Source organism: Notothenia rossii, assembly GCF_949606895.1.
Source record: "Notothenia rossii genome assembly, chromosome: 5".
Lineage (NCBI taxonomy): Eukaryota > Metazoa > Chordata > Actinopteri > Perciformes > Nototheniidae > Notothenia > Notothenia rossii.
Genome location: NC_136903.1, coordinates 76517818 through 76544984, shown reverse-complemented (window position 1 = coordinate 76544984; position 27167 = coordinate 76517818). Strand labels below are relative to the sequence as shown.

The 27167-nt window shown below is 43.2% G+C and overlaps 1 protein-coding gene across 3 annotated transcripts in view; it reads left to right on the top strand.

The window, feature by feature from the left end:
- The window catches only part of foxj3 (forkhead box J3), a 71356-nt gene extending 45734 nt beyond the window's left edge, over nt 1–25622 (top strand). For 2 of the 3 annotated variants that reach the window (XM_079685762.1, XM_079685760.1), the window contains exons 3-12: nt 3880–3954; nt 7131–7214; nt 9565–9666; nt 13648–13776; nt 15699–15873; nt 18055–18525; nt 19081–19182; nt 19749–19940; nt 20717–20815; nt 20951–25622. In XM_079685762.1, the coding sequence (XP_079541888.1) occupies nt 3880–3954; nt 7131–7214; nt 9565–9666; nt 13648–13776; nt 15699–15873; nt 18055–18525; nt 19081–19182; nt 19749–19940; nt 20717–20815; nt 20951–21063 (1542 nt within the window). In that variant the 3' untranslated portion in view covers nt 21064–25622. The remainder of the gene's footprint in view (nt 1–3879; nt 3955–7130; nt 7215–9564; nt 9667–13647; nt 13777–15698; nt 15874–18054; nt 18526–19080; nt 19183–19748; nt 19941–20716; nt 20816–20950) is intronic. The other variant, XM_079685761.1, reaches the window with a different exon arrangement.
- The last annotated feature ends 1545 nt before the right edge of the window (nt 25623–27167 follow it).

Genomic DNA, 27167 nt, shown 5'->3' with positions numbered 1-27167 from the left:
ATGACCCACAGCCTGTTAGTTTCACACCACAGATGTGTCTAAAGCAGTGGGGAGAGTTTGTCTGACACAATATGTGGCTTCACGGCCTGTCAGGAGGAGAGCAGGCAGGCAGAGTTCATTAAAAAGTAAACTTCTAATGTAGCGGCAGGCCTCGGCTGCTTGACTGTATCAATGATTTAGTCCCAGCAGAAGGTCCTTAATGGATAGAGCCACCTCTCTGAGTTCAGATGCTGCTGTCCGCCTGGCATCAAGTGGCACACACACACACACACTCAGGGGCTGTGATGGGAAAATAGTTTGAAGTACTTAAGTGTGTGTAAGAATTGTACAGCTTGCATCACACTCCCTCCCGCTCAGACACTCCCCTGTTGTCATGTCTCAGGGTTGTAAAGTAGCAGAGCTTGCTGAATTGAAAGCCTTATATCTGTTAGTCACCATCCACTATGCATGATCACATTCTGTGTTCACATTGCTTTATTCATCTGAACTAAAGTCCAACTGTGACAAGGCAAGGGACAGAGTGAGGCTAAAAGGACAAAGTCTGTGTAATGGTGCTGTCACTGCAGCCTGTGTGAGGTAGACTGGCTGTGAAGAGGAAGAGCAGCTGAGTTGAAGGGGGGGGGGGGGGGGGTAGGATCTCTGGTGGTACTTGGCAATATTGAACAAATCAATGACGACAATATTTTGAAAATTGGCATTGTGATGATATTGTACATTTGGCAGTTTGTGCCTTCATTAAACTTTGACACAATGATTTTTTTGGTCAAAAGAAATCATCAGAATGTGGATATAATGACTAAGTGGGTAAAGCCAAATAATACATCAATGTACTGTGGTGCATCCTTTAAAAGCAGGAAAAGACAAAAAGAATTGCGATATTACGAATACCAATATCTGGTCTTATATCATGATATCAAATCTAAGTATTTCCAAGCCCTCATTTCCAGTCATGTTTATGTGCACTCACATTTGGGGTCAAACAGTAAGTTTAAAAGCCACCACATCACTAATACTGTGTTTGAATTCAAGTCTTTGTGATTCTTCTCAGATCCAAGCCTACAGATCAGTGATGATGCTGCAGCGTCACAGCGTTGCTCACTCGGAGGGAAAGTGGTTATCATGTTGGCTGGACTTCCTTCAGACCACATAGAGTTCAGTCTGATTTCTTCCGTGTGTAGTTTTGAAGATCCAAGGAGAATATATTGTGGTTTGAGACCTGTCCGTAAATGCATACTAGTGTGTAGCATAGTTACGTAACGGATAATGTTTCAGATAAGGCGAGACATTTGTCTTTCAGTAACTTGGCATGTTGAGTCTCTTTTGAAAGTAATAACAGAAATCCACAAATAGTTAATTGAAAACATACAAGATTTCTTGATTTTGAAAGTTGAAAGGATGTGTGAGAATCCTCACTTTGATTTGAAACCTGATGAACTTGTGTGTAGTAGGCGTGTGATTCATGCTCCTTTAATATCTTGTGAGAATCTGTGTCTCTTAATACCCCGTCTGTTGTGTTGTTGTCTTTTGTCTGTATTGTTCAAATACCCTCACTTCAGGTGTTTGGTGATACTTCAGCCCAAATCTTTATCGTAATAAACACTTAGCCCTGCAGTTTGAAATGCAGCGTTTAGCTCCTTCAGGAACAGCTATGGTTATCTTGAATAAGTTATTCAGAATTTGGAGGTATAGACACAAATGTTTTGTGAATTATGAGTCATGTGGTTCAAGCAGTTTCATTGGACATGTGTCACGCCTACAATTTAATCATTTAAAAAAAAAAACATTCTTCTTTGTTGAGTGCAAAGTTATTTTAAGTGCAACCTTTTTAAACGCACAACTTAAATCATGTCCAGTGCTGCAGTCCAAGTGCTTAGGACGATAAAGTGAGAATGTTACTGACAGGCGTAATCTGCTGTTGTGTGCTACATGTGTGAACACTGTCTGGAGCTCTTACGGGACAACGGATTAAGTAAGTGCTAGCATCTACAGTAGCTCCTTTTTTTGTGAATGGGTGTGCCAGACTGCCGGTTTAAAGGACCCTTCCTCCTCACTGCCCTGCAGGCTGCGAGCGCCACCAGATAGCTAATGTCATGATCACATTTTGGGGATCCATTGTAACATGAATTCATTGTGAAGAAGCAAACTGCCTTCTTTCAAGCCCACAGGGAAGATTATTTGATTCTCAAAAGATGGATTCTGTATCGAGTTTCACTTTCAGAAAAGATTTCCTTTTGGCACAACAACACAATTGTTTTGTCTGTTGCTCCAGTTTCCCCCGCTACCTTTTCTGTTGTCAGACTTATTCTGGATTGCATTGGCACTTTAGAGTGATTTACCAGAAAGATTGACAGCATTACAACGAGGCTCTCATTATCCTGCCTCCTGCGGTATAATTGCCCATATTGTTGAATAAGCAGCTCCCATCTTTTGCACTTGGGGGTCCCTCCCTCCCTCCCTCTCTCTGTTCCTCTCTCTCTGTCTCTCTCCTTTTATCTCTTTCTGTCTCTCCCTCCCTCTCTCTGTTTCGCTCTGTCTCTCTCTTTATCTCTCTGTCTCCCTCCCTCTCTCTGTCTCCCTCCCTCTCTGTCTCTCTCTTTATCTCTCTCTGTTTCTCTCTGTCTCTCTTTCTGTCTCTCTCTCTCCCTCCCTCTCTCTCCCTGTCTCTCTCTCTCTGTTTCTCTCTGTCTCTTTTTCTGTCTCTCCCTCTCTCTCTCTCACTGTCTCTCTCTCTATTTCTCTATGTCTCTCTCTCTCCCTCCCTCTCTCTCCCTGTCTCTCTCTCTGTTTCTCTCTCTCTGTCTCTCTCTCTCCCTCCCTCTCTCTGTCTCTCTTTTTCTCTCTCTCTCTCTCCCTCCCTCTCCCTGTCTCTCTCTTTCTCTTTCTGTCTCCCTGTCTCTCTCTTTCTGTCTCTCTCTCTCTGTCTCTCTCTTTTCTCTCTTTATTTCTCCCTTTCTCCCTGTCTCTCTCTCTTTCTGTCTTTCTCTATGTTCTCTCTTTATGTCTCTCTTACTCTCTCTTTCTCCCTGTCTGTCTCTCTCTTTCTCTCTCTCTGTCTCTCTCTTTATTTCTCCCTTTCTCCCTGTCTGTCTCTCTCTCTTTCTCTCTCTACGTGTGCATCGGTTAAACTCATCAGAGAATCTACAGCTCTTTAGTGTGGCCATCTGTCAATACCACTCCATAAAGTGGAGTAGACAAACGTGTGCATCCATTGGTTCTTGTTCGCCGGCGGCTGGCCTGCCTCCAGCTGCTTCTGAGGGCCCCGCTGTAGCTGGTTAACCCGGGGGCCCGGAGCGCCGCTCTCCAGCCCTCGTGGCTACTCCAGCCCTCCCCCCTCCCCAATCAGGCAGCTGGATGAACCTCGCTCTTCACCGGCGTGGAGTAGCTTGTAACACTGTAATGAGTTAACTTTCAGAATGATCTACATAATTTATTTCCTTACCCCCCAGGAGCTCGCTGAAGCATTAATTAATATCAGGCCCAAGTATCAGCAACCATCCCAGTGTGGGATTCCTTCTGGCACCTATTTTTGGCACCGGAGGAATTCGATATGTTGTGCAACCAGTCTGCAGTTTGTTGGACATTGATGAAAGATACTGCTTCCTGTTGGCTTGGTACACACACTGGGCTCCTGCATGTGTTTGTGGAGTGAAATCTGGACACAGTGGCAGGCCAGATCTCACGTCACTGAGACGAGCTGACCTCGATGACAGGAGCTGTGACTAAACCTTAAAGATACATGCCAACGAGTTGTGTGCCCTTGTTACTGCTGGCGATAATGTTCTCACGTCCTGCATACTTGTTTGGGTTCTCTTGTTTTTGATATGTGTACACCGACCCCGCCGCTCACCTTTGTCTCTCTCTCTGTCTGTTTCCCCACAGAACTCAATACGGCACAATCTGTCATTGAACAAGTGTTTTCTCAAAGTGCCTCGCTCCAAAGATGACCCCGGAAAGGTGAGAATCTGAAAGGAATGCATGCAGTTACTAAAATAATATATATACATAGACTAATATGTTTAGTTTAGTTTCTCAGCTGCCAAAAAAGCCCTGTTACAACATTTCTTTGGTGTGTATCAGCCTATCTCTGGCAGAAAAATGTTACCTTTGAATGGCTGCCAGGACTCTGACTGTCTGGAAATGCATGGCATGCTCGTAATCTATTATGAACCTCCCGCCCCACAGAACTGCATTTCAAATGTAAGGAGACTAGTTGGTTGGACAAGCACAGACAGCAGATGTGGGTGATGGAGAAGGGAAAATAGAAGGAGCCGTAACAGGTTGGAAGTCAGGTCATTTCCAGAGTCTCAAGGTGAACCTGAAGCTACTCTAGGAGAGAATCAGCCCTCATTATCTCTCCATTCTGCTCCCATTTTCTTCTCCGTAAACAATGTAAAGACCAACATGTTAATTTGACATTTGAGTCTCAGTAGGAGCTCCTTCAGTTGCTTTTCCAGCCTCCCAATCTGCAGCGACATCATCCTGATAAGAAGTGCTCCACTGAGGACTTTATGAAGGAGCCTATAGGTCTATATTGAGTTTGACGGCATATGTAGCCTAACCCAGATTTTATCCCGGCACTGTCAGAGCATACGCTACATATGCTTAGGGAACCGCAAAAATAATTACACACACACACACACACACACACACGCACATGCACACCGACACATGCATGAAGAGCTACGCCTAGCTGTGTAGAGGATGGGGACTGAATGCTAATTTCATGTTTTGCTGTAATCCTCTGATATTGACACTCCTGGGAGCTGCTCCACTAAATACAAAATAATCTATTGCTGTATGGATCCCATTGCAAATGCATGGCCAACATGCTCGCATCCTTAATGTTTAATTTTGAATTTTCCTCACTCCCTTCCCCCCCGAAGACAACTTCAAAGAGGCGCTAGCCGCTCTTGATATGTTGCATCAATATTGTAATGTGGCAGGAATATGAGAACTGCTGGTTGGATGAGATAGGAGAGTCATGCCATTCTCTGTCTGCCTCTCACTCTCACTCAGAGATGGTGTAGGAGATGACAGTTGGTATTGTACATCGATACCCCCCTAAAACCACCTCGGAGGTAGAAATTCATGCCGTGAAGGCTACCGTTAATAATTATTTTTGTAATTGTCTTTGTGTGGATTTTCCAGGACCGGTGTACCTGTTGTGTTTGTTCTTCCTTTATTTACACACAAAAGGGGAACTACATGACAACACTTATGTAGATGTGTGAAAATGAGCTTTGCCATTTACGGGAAGAGAATAGGTCATCTGTTATCAGTTTAACAGTCTTTACAGCAGCCTTTGTTTATATGGCTGCAGAGGAGATGGTGGCTGTGCCCCAGACTCCACTTCACTTGGCAATGCTTCAGTATTTTGCAGTATATTTGTGAATAATTTAATGACTCTTTATATGTTTTTCTTTTTTTCCTATCAACTCTCTTGGGCTGGGTGTAGGGAAATGCAGAAACTCCCCTCCCATGAGAGTTAACTTAATGTTTTCTTCCTCCCCTAATTAAAAGAAACGCCACCAAGCCTGGCTTTGTTTCTCTGACTCCTAATTTTGAAACATCTGCACCAGTACCCCTGCGTTTACCCCCTTCATCTTAACACAGAGATGAAGCCCATGTAGATACGCCCTTTTCTAACCTAACCATACGTTTGTCAGTGAAGCTTCATGTTAAAACACGCGGTGGGTAATGAGGTTTTCTGCTTTAGCTTACATCGATGCGAGATGTTTCTTCATCTTTGCTTGATTGTGCTGTGAATTATTCCTCCTCTCTGAGGAAAATGTTAATTGACCCCAAAGCCTCGCACATAATAAAACTTATAATGTTAACCCCCCTGACAAATGTAGGCCAACCCTGGCTTTTCTTTTTTAACAATTGTAGTAGCTGTGTATTCGAGCCGTAAAAAAAGAACATATTTTCTGGCTTGAACAAGAGCAGGCCGTTATGCAGCAGCTACTGTATAGACACTTGAGATACAGCTGCTTCTATTGCCTCTCCTGTTGTTCGTACAATTTCTCGTGGAAATAACAATTATTTTCTCTGCTAAAGAAGTAATTTTAAAGGTCCTGAACTCACTTTCTCTGGACAATTGAGATTTTTATCGGGGGGGTCATATGAAATATTAAAAATAAATTCACAACTCGCAGGGCCTCAGGGGTGAAAATCTGTACTGTGAGTGTTGTTCCTGTTGGCTTCGAGGAAGAAAAGCATTGAAAAATCAATTAAATGGGAATGCAAAAGATAAATAATGCAGCCTGGTTGTTGAATTGCTAGCTGCAGCCCCAGAGCCAGCCCAACTGTTCTCTCCTTGATTAGCCTTGCTCAGACCTGAGAAGAAGAAAGCAACACGGCAGGGCGAGCGCTGCCTCAATTCCTGAGCTGAGACGGTGGAGCCTTCATCCTTGGCAACAGCACTCTGACTCAGTACCTGAGGCTGAGGAAGTACAGCTTCAGAAAAGGCTTAGCATTTCACCACCACCAGCTGCCCTCACCAGCCTCTCATTGAGAAGCAGCCGCAGAGGAGGAAAAGCCAAGCCCCTCTCACTAACAAAGCCCACCCACACGCCGCACAAACAGCTCAAATATATATAATAATGCTCGAATAACAGCTTGGGCTGATAGATTTGAGCTGAGCAGATTAGACCTCTTATTTCTAAATAATGTTGGAACCAAACATCTGATGCTCGTGTGCTGTGATTTCGTGTCATAGAGTAAATGTCCAAGTCCAGTGCAAACACTGAAGGGATGTCGTGCGAAACTAGGGCTGCGCAATTAATGGTATTTGAATCGCATTTACGATTTTGGCTTGCAACGATTATGAAAACAACATAATCGAAATAAAACGATTATTTATTTTATTTGTATTTTTTTTGTTTTGGTTTTTCAGTTGAATTATTCTTAAAGTTCAGGGTAATCAACTGTTCAAAACATACTGTTCAAAACCTTTTTTTCAATAAATTGATGTTTTCAAAGTAAATGGATAATCGTTTTTAATAATCGTGATATCAATTATTGACCAAAATAATCGTGATTAAGATTTTTGCCATAATCGCACAGCCCTATGTGAAACAGCAATGTGTTGTGTTTTATCAGCTCACAGGTCTTTTTTGTTCTGTCTGCAGGGCTCTTACTGGGCCATTGACACCAACCCGAAGGAGGACGCCTTGCCCACACGGCCAAAGAAGAGGCCGCGGTCTGGAGAGCGGGTGAGTCTGATGAGAGAAACGGCATATTCCTGAGGAAGCTCTTAGTATGCTGCTCCTCTGCTTACGCTTCTGCCTCCATCTCAGTATTTATCTGTGCCTCTGTGTCTCTTCTCCTGCCTCCTTCCTTTTGCCCTCCTTTCTCTCCCACTCTTTCTCTACCACACACACACACACACACACACACACACACACACACACACACACACACACACACACACACACACACACACACACACACACACACACACACACACACACACACACACACACACACACACACACACACACACACACACACACACACACACTCAGTAGGAGTTCATATCCAGACTTTATGTAACTGCCTCTCCATGCTGCTTCGCTAGCCTGTCATGAAGTGGGGTCCTTATTAATAAACCATGCCCGAGGCAGCCATTACATACATTACATTCTGCGCCCACTTTTTTTAACAAACATCAATTAATGCAGAGCTGTGCGCGCCGGCTATTCTGAGCGGGAGCTTTTGTCTTTAATTATGGATGAGGTTCGCCCAGCATTACGTACAGCTGTACAGGTTTTAGTGCGCCGCTCAGATTGACCTGGCCCTGGGGCATCCCAACACGGGGAGCGCTTGTCTCCTCCTTCTCCACAATGTGGCTGACCGGAGGCTACGAGGGAGGGAGGATCCTGTTAGGCTGGCCAAGGCAGACTCATGCACGCACACGCCTAACACACGCCATTGTCTTTAAAAGACACGCACAAGCACGTAGACGACATAAAACTTAGCATGCTGTTCATGTATTGGCCCTACAGCGGCAAAATACTATCACATTCATTCAACAAACTGCGCCTCTTTTGCTTTTGTGAGATGTAACAGACAACAAAGGTAGAGAAAAAGGTGTTTTTAATATGCAGCAACAGTTTCAACTAAAGCCCTTCTGATGCAGTTCTGTTCATTTGAGCATGACACAAAAGAACGCACCGAGTGAAGAGTGTGTTTTCTGTAAGGACACATGCGCTGCGTTCACCCTTCCCCCCCTCTAGACACTGTCTGCCTGCCTACAAGGCATTCCATTAAGAGTCTCAGACATTGAAATTGAGAGTTTGTGAAATCTCATTTATGTTTATCATGAATTAAGAATGGTATTGTTGGCAGCCAATCCTCTTACAGTAAGCAGTTTTATGAGACAGGCATGGCAGTTATCTCTCGCTACAGTGCGCCTATACAGCGAGACACGGGCACGCATGAGGGTGTGTGTGTGCGTGTGTATGTATGTGTGTGTGTTCTGTATTTGTGCTTCGGTGGGAGGTGAGGGTTGGGATGGGGGGGTTGTCTCCATCGTCTCAGAAGGCTCAGTTCAAATGTGACCTAAATAAAAGTGTTGCAATAGTTCTGCTAAATATTTTTGTTTTCTGCAGAGGGGCATGCATCATGTCTAGGGTTGCACAATATACCGCTTTTTCATCCTCGTCAGAATGTCAACCCGCACATTAAACCCATCATTACAGACTGACATATTAGGGATTTTTGTTTTCTACGGATATTTGGGGGTCTGTGGAAAACTGCACTTTAAAACATAACTGACATTTGTTTTCAGTTGTGCCCTTTGTGTTCAGTGACACATTAATTCAGGGGTGTCAAACTCAAGGCCCGGGGGCCAAATCCGGCCTGCGACTTCATTTGATGTGGCCCGCAAGAGTTTGCAAAGAATGTAATACGTTTATTATAAGGTTACATGCCACTTTACAGAAGCAGGTTGCCCATAAACTACATGCCCCACAATGCATCTCGTTTGCGCACTGAAGAGACTTGCAATTATTTGCCCTGGACTTCTGCTTTCAAACGTTAGTTATTACCCTATCCGATAATAATCCAATTCAGAGGCAATAATGTTATATAATACATTATTTTATATATTATATATTTGTATATGTATATTTATATAGTTACAACCGGCCCTTTGAGTGCAACCATAATGCTAGTGTGGCCCTCGATGAAATTGAGTTTGACACCCCTGCATTAATTGGTCAACAAACTAAATTCTATATATTTTTATATTTCAACAAGCATTTTGTCATGTTTAAGCACTATTAACGAAAGCATCAGAATGCCAGAACTTTGTACACTTAAATATTTATCTATAATATCTTTATATTCACTTTTTTCAAGTAGTTCTGTTTTTGCTTGTTATCGCTCATTTTCCGCGCTGTGCAGCCCTTATCTGGTCCAAGCAGCAGATCTGTCACAAAAATAATACAGGTCCTTTTTTTTTTTCCATCTGCAGTTGGATTTGGATTGTTTGATAATTAGACCGTGTTGAATTTTTTTTATTTATTTATGTATTTCTTGTCTGCCTCCCAACCCCCACAGGCTTCTACGCCGTACAGCCTGGAGTCGGAGTCTTTGGGGATGGAGTGTATGATCTCTGGAAGTGCCTCTCCAACACTGGCAATCAACACTGTGACTAACAAGGTACTACAGCCAGCCTCCAGCTCCAACACACACCTGGCTACACGGCTGCACCCTGACCCCACCCACTTCTCCAACCACCTACAGCACTATTCCCCACAGAGAGAGGAGCACTCTAGTGGAGGGGAGACACACACACACACACACACACACACACACACACACACACACACACACACACACACACACACACACAACACACACACACACACACACACACACACACACACACACACACACACACACACACACACACACACACACACAAGCACACGCTCGTATGCCTAAAGCTTCTCTGCAAAGCATCCCACACCAAAATACACAACTATCTGCACTGCAGCACCTTTTTCCTCTACAACAACAACAACAGGCAGCAGGCTCTTGTTATCTTCAACACGGAAATATGATGCTCACACCGATACTTAGCTCTTTGCAACCTGATAGACCTCACGCAGTCCCGTGAAGACTTGCAATAGGATACAACCGCACGCTGCATGGGGTTCCTGCGCTCTCACCTGTAGTGGAGGTTAACGCCCAGAGTCGTGTTTCTCGTTCTGTGACCACGTTGCGCTGTTACACCACAGGTGACCGTCCCTGCTGCTGGCTCCTTCTGCTCCCTTTTTTTTGTATTCATATATTTAAAAGGCTTGGAACCACTTGTACATCACAGAGCAAAGCCACGGGGACTGTTAGCTGTGAGTGTGCCGCTCACTCTGAAATTTAAATAGGCTTTTTAACCTTAAGCTCCCATCCTCTGGGTCCAGTGGGGGCAGCTCTCAGGTGTACTTTTAAAAAGCCTACAAGAGTCGATTATTCATTTGCTGCCAGGAGAAAAAAAAAAAAAAAACGATTTAATGGGGGGGGCTCCAAAGTCTGACCATATGTCGGTGTGTGTTATAACTTGCGTGTACATGTATGTAGAGTATGTTACCGCTTGTTTTGACGAGCGTGTCAGCTCGAGGCGGTTTCTACAGAGAACATGCCGTTGTTCATGTTTCTGTCGCAGAAAGATTCATGGGCCTTTTCCTCTGTGATTGCTACAAACAATCACTTGCTACAAGCACCAGTCTCTCCACCACCAGCATGAGTGCATAATGAGGCCCTAGCATACAGAGCTGACAGATTAACGTTTGGACTCCTGCCATCAAATACCTCCAGTCAAATAACTCATAAGTGCAACCAGCAGAAAACCTTTAAACAGCATCGATCACGACTTCCGTGGGATTCCTGGAGATGATCAAAACAGCGGTGTGTCTTTTTGTTCACTTGGTAGTGACACAAACTTTAACAATGGTGAAATGAACCGAAGACAAAGTGGAATAGCAACAGATCTGAGGCCTTAACTCCTCGGAGGGAGCTTGTTCCTCACTGTCTTACACTGTAAACACACGACAGGCCACGCCTCTTTCGGTGCAATGTGCCAAGCCACAGGAATTCCCTTTCTGGTTTTCTCTCCCCTTCTATTCCAGTCTCTCTCCCTCATTCCCGCCTTCTCAGATAGACCAATGGGAGACGCTGGCAGGACGAGTTCTGAACCAACAGAAATCTCTTTCTTTCTCATCTGTCGGACATTCTTCACAACTGCCCCCCCCCCCCCCTCTTCTTCGTGTGCCTTTCTCATGTAGACTAAGATTTTACTCCCCCATCCCCCAAAGGTTGTATTCCGGGGCAGCCCTAAACATTGGCGTGAATATGATGAAACTCTGGCACTGAGGTGTGATGATTGATGTAGAGAGGGGATTGTTGGAAGTGTGTTTGCTGATGAATAGTATGCCCCCCCCCCCCCCCCCCCTCTTTCCCTTCCCTCTTCCTCTCCCTGTCTGTTCAATCCTGCATGCAGGGATTGTGCTGAACACTAGCTGGCATTGTTGGAGACACCTGGTCCAATCTTGCTTTGATTTCATAATCCATGTCTCATGCTCCAGATTAGGCCCCCATGTAAAAGACTCCTCTGGCTTTTTACTTAATTCACTGCTAAGAATAGATCCTGACTCGCTTGCCTGCTAGCTCACAGCGTACACAGTATTTACCGCGGAGTCGCTCCTGCCTGTATGAGCATGCCTGCCTGAGTGTTTTTCTGTGTCTGTGTCTGTGTGTGTGTGTGTGTTACCTACCTTAGTGTACATCTGTAGCTGTACAAATGGGTGTCATGTGTTTGTGCATGCTTCTCCGTATGTGGGTGAGATGCGACAGGGTGTTCATCTGTGTCTTCACTCGGGGGACTCTGGGGTCTGCGTAAACCACAGAGCAGCAAGGTTTAGAAATCATCACACTTTATGGGTGCGTAGAGTAAAAATAGATTGCAGTGAGAGACTTAAGGCTAAAAGCCTGTTTTATGACTTCATTACACATAACATTTATATTTCTGTGGCGCGCTGTTTTTGATTAGCATTGTCGAGCTGATTTTGTAGATGTGCTTAAGCCTTCAGTCTTAGCTGCTCATTGAGTTCCCCTTCACACTAATGAACGCTGGAGCCAAGCCCACACTGAGTGGAGAAAGGCTAGAGTTGCCTAATGAGCTTCTCTTACTACCCCCCCATTCTCCTCTCCCTCAGCCCGACCCCTCTTCCTCGTACAGCGTTGTTTGGATTCAGAATTTGCGCTCTGCTTTTAAATGCAGTCGTTACTATCTCATTGTCGCAGCTCAGGAGCTTTATATTAAAAGCTTAACATTATAGGACCCTCTCACCCTGCGTGTGTACGTCCGGGAGTTGTACCAGCATGTTAGCGAGCGGGCCAATCAGTCAGAGGAGAGGAGGCAGTGAGAGCTTCCTTCCCTCCTCGTGCGCCTCAGCAGAAAGACAAGAGGCTTCAGTCCACTGCTGCCGCTGAGAGGCAGGGGCCCGGCCAATCTGCTTGCCTGAAGGCTGCTGCCACTGCTGTCTCATTGTGCTGAGCACAGAGCCCACTCTGTTCTACTCACAGTGATGAGCAGGAACCACCACGCTACCCTCATGTCATGGACGGACACGCACAAACACTCGCACACACACCAGTGTTTGAATGCCAGGCCCCTCTTCCACTGCAGCACCACCATCAGTGCATTACTGCCATTCCTTCCTCACAGTAAAAAGCTCATCACATGGACTACTCTCTGCGGGTATCATTATCTTCATTATCTGGATCGTTCTTCTTACTATTGTTATAATTGTCTGACGGCGCACTTTATTTGGGAAGGGTGGGAGGGCCAAACCTTGTTAGACGATCATTAAGATTGTCGTCCTGAAGTGCTTCGGCTAGTTTCCCGGCCTCATTGAAAGGTCAGTGTTGTCCCAAATGGAATTGCGCTTGGTGAGCAGATGTGGTCGACATCGCCAGTAGTGTGACCTTTAGTGATAGGAATGTCTCGGTTGTCTCCATTCCCATTCACACATTCAGCATGAAGCCCTTAGTGGCTGTGGTGGGTGTTCAGCTCTGCAGCACCCTGCGTCTCCCACACACACTCTCTCAATAAAGTGAAGAGCAAGTACTCTGCTATTATGACATGTCATTGCATGCAGCACACACACACACACACACACACACACACACACACACACACACACACACACACACACACAGGCTTCACATTTCCATAATAAATTATATTGTTGAACTATAGACCAAAATTAACTCAGAGGAATGCTGACATGCTCTACCATCTGTGTGTGTGTGTGTGTGTGTGTGTGTGTGTGTGTGTGTGTGTGTGTGTGTGTGTGTGTGTGTGTGTGTGTGTGTGTGTGTGTGTGTGTGTGTGTGTGTGTGTGTGTGTGTGTGTGTGTGTGTGTGTGTGTGTGTGTGTGTGTGTGTGTGTGTGTGTGTGTGTGTGTGTGTGTGTGTGTGTGTGTGTGTGTGTGTGTGTGTGTGTGGTTTAACTTAACAGTCTTGAGCGTGTTTAAAACCATTTGGCACAATTATTTTGTCCAGAGTTAATATGACAAATGGTCACATCGTTCCTATGTGTGTGTCGGAGATAATAATCTGATGTACATGAATGTGTTTCAGGTGGCGTTGTACAACACAGACCAGGAAGGGAGCGATAGTCCAAGAAGCAGCCTTAACAACAGCCTGTCGGATCAGAGTCTGGCCTCCGTCAATCTCAACAGTGTGGGCAGCGTGCACAGCTATACACCGGTAAGACCGCTCTGCACAGCTCATCAATCTACATTTTGCATTCGTTCTGTTGCCTTGCTGTTCCTTAAAGGTCATTTTCCCTGTCGATGTCGCAGCTCCTAAATGTCTCTTAGTTGGATAGTAGGAAGAAGATATTTCTATAAATCTGCACAAGTTTGGCACAAAGCTACATTGATGCCAGATGATACATCCTCATGCTATCCACATGTTTTAAGCCCGGAAAGGAGCAACAGTCACTAAATGAATAAAAGCGAAACACCGCCAGACATAGAATGTGTACTGTTTCCCTTATTTCCTCTGATCTGAAATCCTCCAGAGGTTCTTCTTCAGAGGAGGCAGCCGTAGCCAGCAATAGACCGAGGTTCAAGGTGGACATGCGCTGGAGTACGACATCAGGAAGGGGGTTAAGGGAAACAGAGAAAATGTGCACGCTCCTGGAAGCCAGACAAAGAAAAGCGCTTCCTCTGATGTCCTCCCACCAGAGATGCCCCCTCTTTGGTGTGGTCCTCCTGCATCCTAGAGTGCTCCCTGCTCCAGGCGCTGAGCATCGATCGGCTCAGCCTGATGGATGTGCTCTCTCTCTCTCTCTCTCTCTCTCTCTCTCTCTCTCTCTCTCTCTCTCTCTCTCTCTCTCTCTCTCTCTCTCTCTCTCTCTCTCTCTCTCTCTCTCTCTCAGCAGCTCACAGTAAACACTCTGGCTTTATTATCACCTCTTCACTCTTACCCGAGCCAGACTGCGAGCCGTGCACTTCAGCGGGCTGCCCACATCTCGGACGAGGAAGATGTTGCGTGATCAAATATTGGACGTGACCTCTCTTGTAATGCTCGTTGTCAGGTCCTGCTTTGTAAGAACAGCCATGGTTTTGCATCAATGCCTCCTGCTCCGATAAATCCCGTAGACAAACTTGCTGCTGGGGGGAGCGCTGCTTGCCGCCTCACATCTCGGGGCAGGGCATAACATTGACTGCCCACACAGAGACGTGGATAAAATGCTTGCTTGTTTGTACACGGTATTGCTATTGATTTTGTTTTGAATACATTTGGCTTGGCCACCAGAGTATTGGGATTGTGTCCATTTGAGTTGGTCTCTTAATGCTGTGTGAGCCAAGGTGGTTAAGCACTGACCCATATTGTTGTGGTCGGCCTGATTGTTCTTTACATGCTGTGTGAGTGACACCTCCTCAAACAGGAACAACAGTGTTACAGTGCCATCGTCATCTTTAGCTCACACATTTAAATAAACCACAAACGCTGCTTTAAGTATTCTAGAGACTTTCTCTCTTTGCGGCTCCATAACCATATGAGCATTGCGGGTATCTTTTGAAAAGTGTGTATATTATTAATGTGTATGTGTGAACGTTATAGTGCGCTCCTCTTAGCCTCAGTAGTCCCAGTGGACTGTGTGTAGCAGAACTGAGGCCAGTGTACTTCCACAGAAATCTATCCAAGATTAAACATTAAACATAATCTGCTCTCCTTGTAGCCGTTTGCTTCTGTAAATCTTTTTAAGTTTTTTATTTTTTTTTATTTGCATTTTTAAGAAATTATTCACAAAGCATACATAACAAAATAAACACATCTAGGTACATACATTAACTACATAACAGTTGAAAAATCCGAAATGCAATAATAATGATAATAATATAAATAAAAGAATGGATACAATATTAATACATGAATGGTCACAAAATAACTATTATTTTCGTTACAGATTATTTTAAAGTTGTTTGTTTTACCCTCGATTTACAAATCAAAGGAAAAGGCAAGAATACTCTTGAAATGAAGGAAGCCCATGAGGTCAAATCTTACCTCATGTTCCTTACAAGTCTACATTATAGTGTTCTATACTTGACCTATGTTCCTCAAAGATATGCATCTGCTTCTGTAAATCTTAAGCTCTCTTCCTCTCCTCATCTCTCCAGGTGACCACTCACCCAGAGCCCGTGTCCCAGGCCATGAGCCTGCAGCAGCCCCCCCAGTCCCAGTACAACATGCCAGACAGGGACAAGCAGCTCCTGTTCTCCGAATTTGAAGATCTCAGTGCCTCTTTCCGCAGCCTTTACAAGTCTGTTTTTGAGCAGTCCTTCAGCCAACAAGGTGAGTGGCCTCCCAGGACCATCGAGTGGAAATCTAATAAAGAGCCTAAGCTTTATTTATAAAGGAACGGGATGATTCTCTCAACGATTTTCCTAATGTTGGTTTGTTCTTATGAGCCAGGGCTATAGAGAGTCTTTAGGCACTAATTAGGTTTACAGAGACACGAGCAGGTATTCAACAGGCTGACGGCCTATAGTGCAAATCTACACGGAGCGTTTTCATGCTCTTGTCCCAGAGCAATGTGGAAAAGGTCTCATTTCATATTCAAAATAAGAATCTGAGAGTTCATGTCTTAAATATTTCATTACATTAGTCAACAGATGTTACTGCTTTCATTTAACGCTTAATACGGAATTGATACTCTATCCTTCTTGCTTTTATGTTTTTCAAATTACTTGAAAGTTGTCTGCGTCTTGTTTTGGATGTCTTCTCATGTAGGCTGTGTTTCATCAGAGGGGAGGAGGAGTTTGCACAGAAATCTGTTGGATATGAGGTTCATGTTTCATAATGATAGGGAATTTGTTATGATATAATATATACTAGCGGATAGCGCACAGCTTTCCAAAAGCTTGTGAATCCCTGCTGAACAAAATGCATTTTTGCTTGTAATCTGATTGACTGATAAACAAAGAGCACTTGAAAAGCAGCTTAGGAGCAAAGTATACTGAGCTTTCTGTGCATAACCTACTTTCACAAATCAAATGCATTTCATGCTAATGTTTTCAAAGAGTTCCTCTCCTTTAATCTATCATCTGTGTTTCATTAGTTCAAAGTTGTTACCTTTTTGTATGCGCATAAAAGTGAAATCTCTTAGTCAGACAAGCTCTAGCAATTAAAAAGCGTAAATAATCGAGCTAGAGGATTTCACACTCTGCCGCTGTAGACAGTGAGCTAATTCACTGGCTTTGATAATAGGTAATGAGCTCGCATTATTATTCTGGTGCCGCGTTAATTGCTTTCTGTATTTCCCTGGTCGGACAATGGGCTTTCTCTGCCGATAAGAGATGCACCTTTGTCACCCCTGCAGTGAGTGTTACGTGGTGATTGTGGAGGTTCAGGGCTAGAGTCAGCTCTAAAAGCACTCCAGTGGAATAGGTTTACCGTGCCAAAGCTGTGAAGGACAGGGCCTCTTAAGACCACTCCCTGCCACTCAGATGATTGCAGTTGTGTGTGCAGATGTTCATGCCCCAGTCATGTTTGTGCCGCGGCACCGTGAATTTGTCAAAGGCAATCCCGAGCTGTGTATCCGGAGAGGAGAGCGACGGTGAACCTCAGAGACACTGCTGATGCTGAGTCACTCCCTGATGCAACAAAATGGCAGCTGGTGTGTCTCAAGTGTAGAACTACTTAAACACAGGAGACCCACATCCCATTATTGTAAGATGTAAAGATGTATTTAAGTCACATGTGACAACCGTGGCTCTCTTTGTCTTTGTGCTCAAGTTCGTTCTACTAAAACACGCTGGTCTGAAACCATTTTCAGTGACATTTGTGTTCAATCGTCTCAATTCACCGGTGAAGGCTTTTACCAAAAATATTTGTATTGTCAGTTCATCAATGATTTATAGGTGATTTCTGCAAATATATTCTGTTTACAATGATAAGAAACATCATATCCTCACTATTGAGTAGCTTGAACAAGTGATGGCATTTTTAACTGATAAGTTGAATTGAATTTTCAGGTTCATTATTCATTTGTTCCAGCTTCCTCAGTGTGACAATGTTCTGATTTGTTTCCATTTTATTTAATTGTAAAATTCATTGCTTTTTTTTATCCTTTTCTAATTTTTTGATATATTGGAAATATTAATATTCCATATTAATGAATAGTGAAACATTAGAAACAGGGAATAAAGGGTTACCTCTCAGGATAAACAAGGGTACAATTACAGTAAGTGAAGTAGATATTACTTTTTTAAATCTGCATTTTCATTCAAACTGAGTTTTGACTCGCCATGTGAACACATCTTCTTTTTAAAATGTCTTGTATTACCCTGATTATACTGATAACCATGATACTGTTAGTCAGTATGACTGAGGAACCACTTTGTTACCGTTTCATCACTATTTAATGGCAGACAGATCCATTATCAGGATTGTTGCGAGTGTACATAATTGTCTGTCATGGACTTCTTGCAGCAGCACACTGAGCAGCCCTTTGTTGTTGTGCTTTGTCTCCAGGTCTGATGGGCATACAATCAGATTCCTCCCAGCAGACCCACACCTCCTGCTCCTATCAGCACTCCCCCGGCGGCAACATTAGCACTCAGAACAGCCTCTCAAACAACCAACCCAACAACAGCCACTCCGCCAACAGTGGCCAGGTGCCCCTGTCCCACCCTGCCCAGGCCCACCCTGGCCACGGCTCGCCCCACGCACAGCACCTCCCGCAGCACGGCGGCCCCCACACCCAACACAGCCAACACGCCCAGCACAGCCAACACAGTCAGCTCCCCCAGCACCCCCAGCACGCTGCGCACTCCCAGCACGGGCAGCACCCGTCGCAGCACCCGTCCCACGGCCAGCACCCACAGCAACACACGCCACACCCCTCCCAACACACGCAGCACAGCCAGCACCCACCGCAGCACGGGCACCCGAGCCTCTCCCTCCAGCCCCATCCTACCCAGCAACAGATGGCCTGCAACCCAGGTAAGACCCCCCGTGCGTCTGCGTCTACTCGCTCCTCATCATGTTCATCTCACACGTCAACACGTTTAGAGCTCGTTTTGTGTACTTTGTTTGTAATAAGCATTTAGACATTGTTGTAGGAGGTAGACAGCAAATCATCATCTGATTTATTATCTGTGCTGCTGTGAGAACAAAGCAATGCTGCATCCAGCGCCTCCAGCAGCTCTTTCAGAGTCGACTGGCGCCTCCTAGTGGCCGCAGCACACAGCTCATCTGTTTTTAAAGCCTGGTAAAATGTTTTATTTGGTGCTACCTTCTCATTCATTTGGTGCTACGTCTGGCTGCACAGCTGTAACAATGTGACTTCAATGAGAATGCATCATCTGGCATTATTAGCTAACCCACAGTCAATAACAATTACAGCAGCAATTACTGTGCAGTTGTCCATAAAATATGTAATGAGGACTAAATCTGTATTTGTCCCAGGAGTGAACTTGGTGCTGGAACCCAAATGACTTGTTTCCACCAAGTCTCGTATCTTGAAATGTTACAGATAGTTTGCTGTGTGTGTTGCAGGTTTACTGTCTGACTGGTACCCAAATCTGGATGCACTGAAAGAAAGCTGTCGTATTGCTAGCAGCTATAACTGGGCTGATGTCGACCTTTCACCTTTCCAAGGTGCGGTTTGGACACAACAAATAAACCTTGCTGCATTTACAAATACTAAACACACAATGGACATGTAATGCATTTGATTTAATTGTAGGAGATTAAGATTTTTCTAGATTAAAGAAGGAAGAAAACATTAAAAGCCGGGAGCTGATAGTACAGTTCTGCCCCGGCTTTTGATTGAGTGCTGAAGTGTTGACACTGTGGAGTTGATTACGAGTTTAATTAAACTGAGCTCTTCAATTAAATAACACTGCCTTCAAGTTTAATTACCAAAACACCGAGCTCAGCAGGTCAGTTTATCCAATTACAGTCTAGGATTGCAAGGTAGGATGTTTTTTAAATATCACCCACTGAAGGTTACTGACATAATGAATATATATTGCAACCAAGGTTTTTACTTTGTGTTTGTTAATTAGTTTCTCATTTACTATATTTATATTCGAGAGACAGTTGGCTGGTGCAGTTCCACACATTTCATTGTCACTAATGCATTTTAGAGCAGATATACTGTCACTAGATCTGGTAGTAACTTTGATTGTTCTCTCTATAATTGTGTGTTTTCTGCTCTGAAGGGTTGAGAGACAGTATGAGACAAGCGGAGTTGAACAATTGGTCCCTGGAGCCCACCCAGATCGCCGACCTCTGCTCGTCCATCAACCAGTTCTTTGCCCGCACCGGTGTAATCCAGCCACAGGGGGCAGTGCAGCCTCCTGTCTGTCACGGCTCCATGCACCCCAACAAACCCAGCCAGCACCTCAACACAGGTCAAACACACACTCCAGCACACACTCCAACACACACTCCAGCACACACTCCAACATACACTCCTTCACCCTACCAACTTGTTAATGTGCTCTGTAGTTGTTGGCTGTGGTTTTTGTTTTGATATGAGGACGTTTTCTTATGTGATTTATTATAATCTTGTTGAGAAAGCACCTTTTATCTGGTTTTGTTTTCTGGTAATAATACATGCTGTAATTGTTCAGTACTATGAGGTATTTTTCTTGATCTGTGAGGGTATTTTCATATAAGTTAACCAAGAGCCTTAAGAATGTATCTCACCTACATTTCCTTATATCAGAAAGTGCAAACAGTCTGGAGACGTTGTGCAAACAGTGAGCTCTGCTCTCTCATGCCAGCGATCTGCAACCTTTTTGCTCCCTTGAAACCAAATAGGGTCTGCTTGCGTCGCCTCATCAACAGCTGCATATGTCTATAGTTCACCCCAACAATGATTACACCGAGAGAAACAGTTCTTTAGCTGCTGGATTAGACTTTCTTTTGGTACACGTTACTCGCAAATTCTAAACATTAGTTACAAAGTTCACTTACTATTTTGGAAGTGGTATTATTATAATATCAGCTGATTTCAAGTCTCAAACAATACCAAATATTTGTATAGACCATGATTTTTTTTGTGTGGGTAGTAGCTATAATCTGAGCTAATGCAGAGTTCCTTCTGTAAAATGACGCTGCAGGGCGTCACCCTGAAACTAGTTTGTTTTTTTGCTTGACATCAAATTTTGAATTCAATCTTCAGGAAATATCTACATGGACACCAGACAGAGCATGTCCATGATGGGCCCTCCAGGATATCCCCACATGACCCCTATGAGCGGCACAGGACCCGCAATGACAGGTGACATGAAGCCACAGAGAAAAACATAATTAAAAACATAACTAGCTCTTGCCATTAGCCTTTGATTTACCGTTTTATTGATAAACTGGGCCGATCTGACTCCCCTCCCCCCCCCCCCCCCCCCTCTCTCTGCAGGACACCATGCACAGATGAACCAGCAGCACATGATACCTACCAGAAACTTCCAGATGCATCGCATGCCAGCTGATGACATCCAGGACGACTTTGATTGGGACTCCATCGTTTAGCCCCCTAATATCTCCTTTCTGCAAAACAAAAGGGAGCGAGGAGAGGAGTTGGAGGCCAGAGGAAGCCAGGCTGAGCTGAGAGGCCGCAGGAGGAGGAGGCCGCTGTGGGTGGGAGGCAGAAGAACGTTTGACAAGCTTAAGAGACAGACAGACTTCACAGCCCTGACATTTCTACAAAAAGCAACACATACCTAGAAAAAGTTACTTTGAAGACAATCATATTCAGTTGGACATGTTAAAGCGATTGCTTATGTACTTGTCTAGAGACGAGTAGAACACATTGACGTCTAAACCACTCGCTCCTCAGCTCCTCAGCCGGCCCTCCCCCCGTCCCTCGCCAGCAGCCTTCCAAAGTCCGAACCCCTCTCCCCCCCAACCCCCTGCTCCGTAACTGTTATGTGATTTGAGCGACGTGTTCAGCTTGTAATTCTTCTCGTGTTGACATTGGCCTCAGCTGCCTCTTGGATGAGTTTATCTCTCTTTTATTTTTTAAAAACAATTTAGTTTTGTTTCTTTTGTTTTTAAGAAACACAGGCCGTCTCTGTGAGTAATGTGATGGTCACTTTTGGGAGAAAGTAGGCCCCACTGTGGCTGAGTTGGTGGGAAAGTGAGGTTTACAATAACTTTGAACAGGGTGTTAAATGTTTAAGCAGGCTTGATATTATACAAACCGAGAGAGGAGGTGAGAGGGAGATCACAGAAAGTATGGTGATCTGTTTTCAAAGCCAACCATCGTGATCAGGCTCACTGCAACAGACCAGTGATGGGAGTACAACAGCTTTTTCTTTTTTGAACTTGTTCTCTGTCTCAAGCACTTCAAGACGCGTGAGAATGATGAGTGAGAAGGTGAAGCAGGGAAGTCAAATATCTCTAGTTTTTTTTAATTCACTCCGCCCAAAGTAACATGTCGGGTCTCTGTGTGCATCGTGTCGGGAAATAATCAGAAACTGTTTTAACGTGAAACAAATTCACGTTTTTCTGGTAAAGTTGACTTTAAGGTGACTATTCTATTGATCATTACACAAGCCACCATCGTTCAGAGACAATGAAAGTAGATTTGGACGTATTGGTAATGCGAACATCATCCGCTTATCACAAATACATCGATATTAGCATTTATGTCTGCTAATAAGTACAAGCTGGTTTTCAAACAGTTAGCACCGCTCAGCATGTATCATGGCAACAGTTTCAGAGACACTTTAATGTTAAAAAACTAACAATGGCCAATATATCATTATGTTATTATGTATCATAGTAAACATATAGTAATTTGGGGAGCAATATGACAAGATTGTTTGGTAGATACACTTCTCAGGATGAAACGGCTGAACTGGCTCTGACTGAAGCTAACAAAGCAAACACATTATATCTCCAAAAACTGAACGGTTTGACGTTTACGGGGGGGTAAATGTGCTGGACTATATTTCAGATGGTTGCTATGACTCCCTGGAGATATAATGTGGTCATTTCTTAACTTTAAAGGTTCTGGTTGGCTGATTCTGCGTTAGCGCTAGACAGAACCATGCTAGCTGCTTCTCTGTGTCCTGTTCATCCAGAAGTGAGATTGGTTTAGAGCTAATCTTCTAACTCTACTCAAGAAAGCGTATAAACCTAATTTCTATAATGCCAAACTATTCGTTTAAACAATTGTGTAAAATTGTATACGAACCATGTTATAATTGTTTAACTAGTGAGAGAAACAAGGACAAGTAATGAGCCTGACTGCAATTTTTAGAGTTCTGGTTTCCAGCCTTGCCGATTTGAAACATTGCTAGTGGACAAATAAAATGTGTTTGTATAAAGACTAATGAAGGGTGGTGAAGCTTCTTAAACGTGCCATTACTGGATTGATTAATGATCAATAGGTTATGCATCAAATGGTGTTTCCAATGGTAAAAAAGGTAAAACAAAAAAAACATTAATTACCAAACTCTCCTTTTTTAATAAATGAAATCCAAATCCACCTATCGCACATCAAAGCGATATTTCGACGCTACACATGTTCATTGTCACTCCTGACATTCAAATGACAGAGATACGAATCTTTCAACTGCCCTGTGTTTTGTTGTGATGGTTCGATAGCGTCAGAATTTGCTATTATACAATCATAACAGAATGAGAAATGTGACTCATACAATGTGTGTGTGCGTGTGCGTGTGTGTTGGTTGAACATATGGTGTGTGTGGGTGTTTTGGTTTTATTGTCATTTTAGGGCTACGATTGATTGCTGCAATCATCTCTATGCTATCTAGGAGCACAAAAGCAGATGCACACAGTGGTTTAAAGAATCCATTTCAGACATGCTTTCTTTGTGGGAAGGGTTTCCAAAGCACAGAACAGGGAGATCTGCGGTTCTGGAAACCTGTCCTCTGCGTCCTGAAACAAGTGGCTTCTCAATCAGACCGGTGCTGAACCTCAGAGACACTATGTTAAAAAGAGCCCTTTGCACACTTACACTTTCTGTGGATCCGTTTCTAACATGCAATCTTAGCGATCTCAAAGCTATCTGACCCTACAGTTGACAATAAACAGGATCCTTCCTCCTCTATTCTATACTGGTAAAGTATGTACATGATGGTGCTTTGCATCTACTACACTGTGTCCTTATTGAAAGTATTAGTTTCACATTCTGGGATCTTTTTTGAAGCTACAGCCAGCAGACTGTCAGCATTAGAACTGGAAGCGTTGGGAAATGAGCTAGTGTGACTATAGGTAGCTAAACATGCCTGCAACCTCACCAAAACCATTCACTTAACACGTATTATCTCATGTGTTTATCTGTTTGAAAAAGACGAAACAAAAACGTTTTACAGTAGGTTATGTGTTGGACTATTTAATGTCCACTTGCAGTAACTTCCTGGAGTTGTAAAATGTTCATTACTTAGCTTTCGAGGTGCTGGTGAGTAGATTCCTGTCTGACAGAGACAAGCTGGCTGTTCCCTCTGTTCCCAGATTTTAAGCTAAGCTAAGCTAACTGTCTACTGTTTGTAGCTTCATATTCTAAATACAGACACCAGTGCGGTTTTCCCATACTTACCAAAATGTCTAACTATTCCTATAAAGATCATTTCCCAGCTAGGGACTCCAGCAACAACGTTTAGGTTTTTATTTCATATTTTGAATGACAATCATGGATTCTTTTTCTATGATATTACACAATGTCTTTGTTATTGTGAGAAAAGGCATGTTCAAAACTCACACGGTTGTTTTATTGGATATTATAGAACCAGATGTTTTTACATTTGAACACAGAAGGTTATTTGAAACTAGAACCAGCCCAGTTTTATATTGTCGGTCTTCTGTTAAATTGTCCACAGCTGCACTGTGCGGATGAAGTCAAGCTCTCTTCTTTCAACTGATGATACTGCCATTCATTTTTATATTTTCCTGCCAATCATACAGTGACTGTCCACTCCTGCTACTTTCTGCTCCGTTTTGTCTGTCTTTGTATATCAAATGTCCGCCTGTGGATCTCAACTATGAGTTTTGTTCAACTACCAGAATTTCCTCATTAGTGCTCAGACAAAATACTTCAGTCCGTTAAATGACCCAAATCACAGCTCCTTTAGTCGAGTGGGGGCCAATCGACTGCCACTGAAGACAGCCATGTGTTTTCATTCGGACTCTTTGGACGGACAGTAGAGAGCGTCCTGTGAGTCCTTGGTTGGTGTGAAGTGTGTTTCAGTTCCTCCAGGTGAAGATCGTGAAAATGCACAGAAGCTACTGTTCGACCACAGCAGCACATTGGGAAAACAAAAATATTTGAGTGAACGGATGTGGCTAAAAGGGAAAAAGGTGAAGACAAATGACTGGATCACTATCACAATGTTATGTCTATATGTGTGTGCGTGTGTGTGTGTGCTTGTGTGAGATTTAGTTGTTTTTCAAAAGACAATTTAAGTTTTTTAAAACCGCTGGACATGTACCTGCCAGAGAGATTACAATTATTGGGAAAAAAAGATTAAAAAAAGCCTCGTCACGATATGGGAGAGAACTGCCAACAAGTACTGCTGATTGGGGCCTATTTTATTCAGTGCTGGTGTGTTGTTGTGCTTGTACATATATGTCTTTTCAATCATCCCTTTTTTCGTCTCGGGGGTGGGGTATCAAGGCTGGGGGTGGGTCTTATTCATGAAAGACAGGAGCGAAAAGAATAGAGTATTTTGTTATTGTCCAATCAGAGGGTGACAGTATGTATATATCTATATTGTATATATGTGATGAAAATGCGTTGGCTTTTTGTGTGACACTACCTTTTACCTGTACTATGGTTCTACATTCAGTGTTTCAGTGTTGATAATATATATTTGGTTTGTGTTTTATTTTTCTGTTTTGTTTGATTTTGTCTCTGTCATTTCTTGTATTTTTTTCTCCTATTTTTGTTTATTGCACGGTTTATTACTTTTGTTGTCCAATGAGATGACACAGCTACTCTCTGTATTTGTTAAGTGCTGTAAAATAACTCAAGTGTTATTAGAATTGTCGATACCACCGCCCACCCCACCCCCTTCCCCAATATGCATGAATGGCACTTAAAGAAATAAAATATGGTAACTTCACTGTGGAATAATGTGCTGTTTGAGCTTTGTTCCTGAAGACTGCCATCAGTAGAACATGGCAGGAAGATGTTTCAGTCTCACATCATTGGCAGATTTGAGGAAAGGAAACAAATGGATTCAGAACAGATAAAAGATCACTCCCTGTGCTACAGTATAAGAGCATTTGTACATTGCCCTAAGGACATGCTTATATGTAAATGTGTTTAAACATGCATACATTTCCAGGCAAGTCAATATTTCTTTGCCAATTTTTGGCAATCAAAATCTTAAAGTAACCCATGTTTTTGAGAAACTGAGAGCTTTTCTTACAAACAGATATCTGCTTATTTAGTCTATTATGCTACGCACAAAATTCTTTATTATTCCGCCGGGTTATTTTGCGCTGCTTCTTCTCCCACATTGAACATCGCAGAAACTCAGTTCGAACATCAAAACGTTCAGCTCGGTCGGGAATCAATGGCTATTACTTTTATCATTCATAACTTTCATAATTCCAGAGCTAAATCCCATAATACATCCCATTTTTAACATGGAAGTCAATGGAGAACTCTTCAGACTTCAACAATCTTCATGCAACTTCAACTGCTAACTGCTCCTTCTTCAACTGCTAACTCCTTCTTCAACTGCTAAAAAATTAAGCAAAATAATTAAACAAAATGCCTCTTGAGGGCATGAAGAGACAAAAACGTTCAACATGTCTCCATTAAACTCCATTGTAAGTTCAGCCTCACCTTTCCCCACCACAGCAGCCGCACACCTTTAGTTAATCTGCCAAAAAGGCCACATTATTAACCTGAAAGTACACAAAAAGTACACTTCAGATGCTCAAGTTCCTGACATGCTTCACATGCCTTAAAATTTCACCGATATCTGTTACGGTTCTTCAACAAAACGTTCACATGTAAGAGGTTTATCGCTCATTCAGAACAATGAAAATGCTCTCCTCTCACTGATCACTATGGAAACCTTAGATCTCTGGATACTTCGTTAGCTCAAATATAAACACCTGTGTCATGGAACACGATGATGTCATAACTCCAATTGGTATAATTAGAGCAGCAGACTAATGACGTGGTGACTGGAGTTTAACAGACTTTCTCAGACTATTCTTTTCCGTCTGATGGAGACTTCATACTGACTTCAACATGTTCCACATATTTTAGACATTATTGGTGACGTATGCTTTTAGTTCTAAAGTTTTCAGTTCAAATATTCTGCTGCTTTTTCATGCATTTAGACTTTTATTTTCTTATTCTTATTTTACATTCAAGTCCCCTCTATTCATGAACCCTTTAAAGTACTCAGCCACACCACTTATATACCAGGGGCGACTGTTGCTATGTTAGTTTAGCAAGGTTACTTGTTTGATTCAAGCTCTTGTAGTCAATATGTCAAGGTATTTATCCCTAACATTTGATCAGCTAACTAATGACACAGAGTCAGAGGATCTTTATAAACGTTTTAAGTATTGCACATCTTTAAACATGACTCTTATAAATCACTTTTAAAACCAGCGATACACTACAGTGTCAGCTTTTCTAAAAT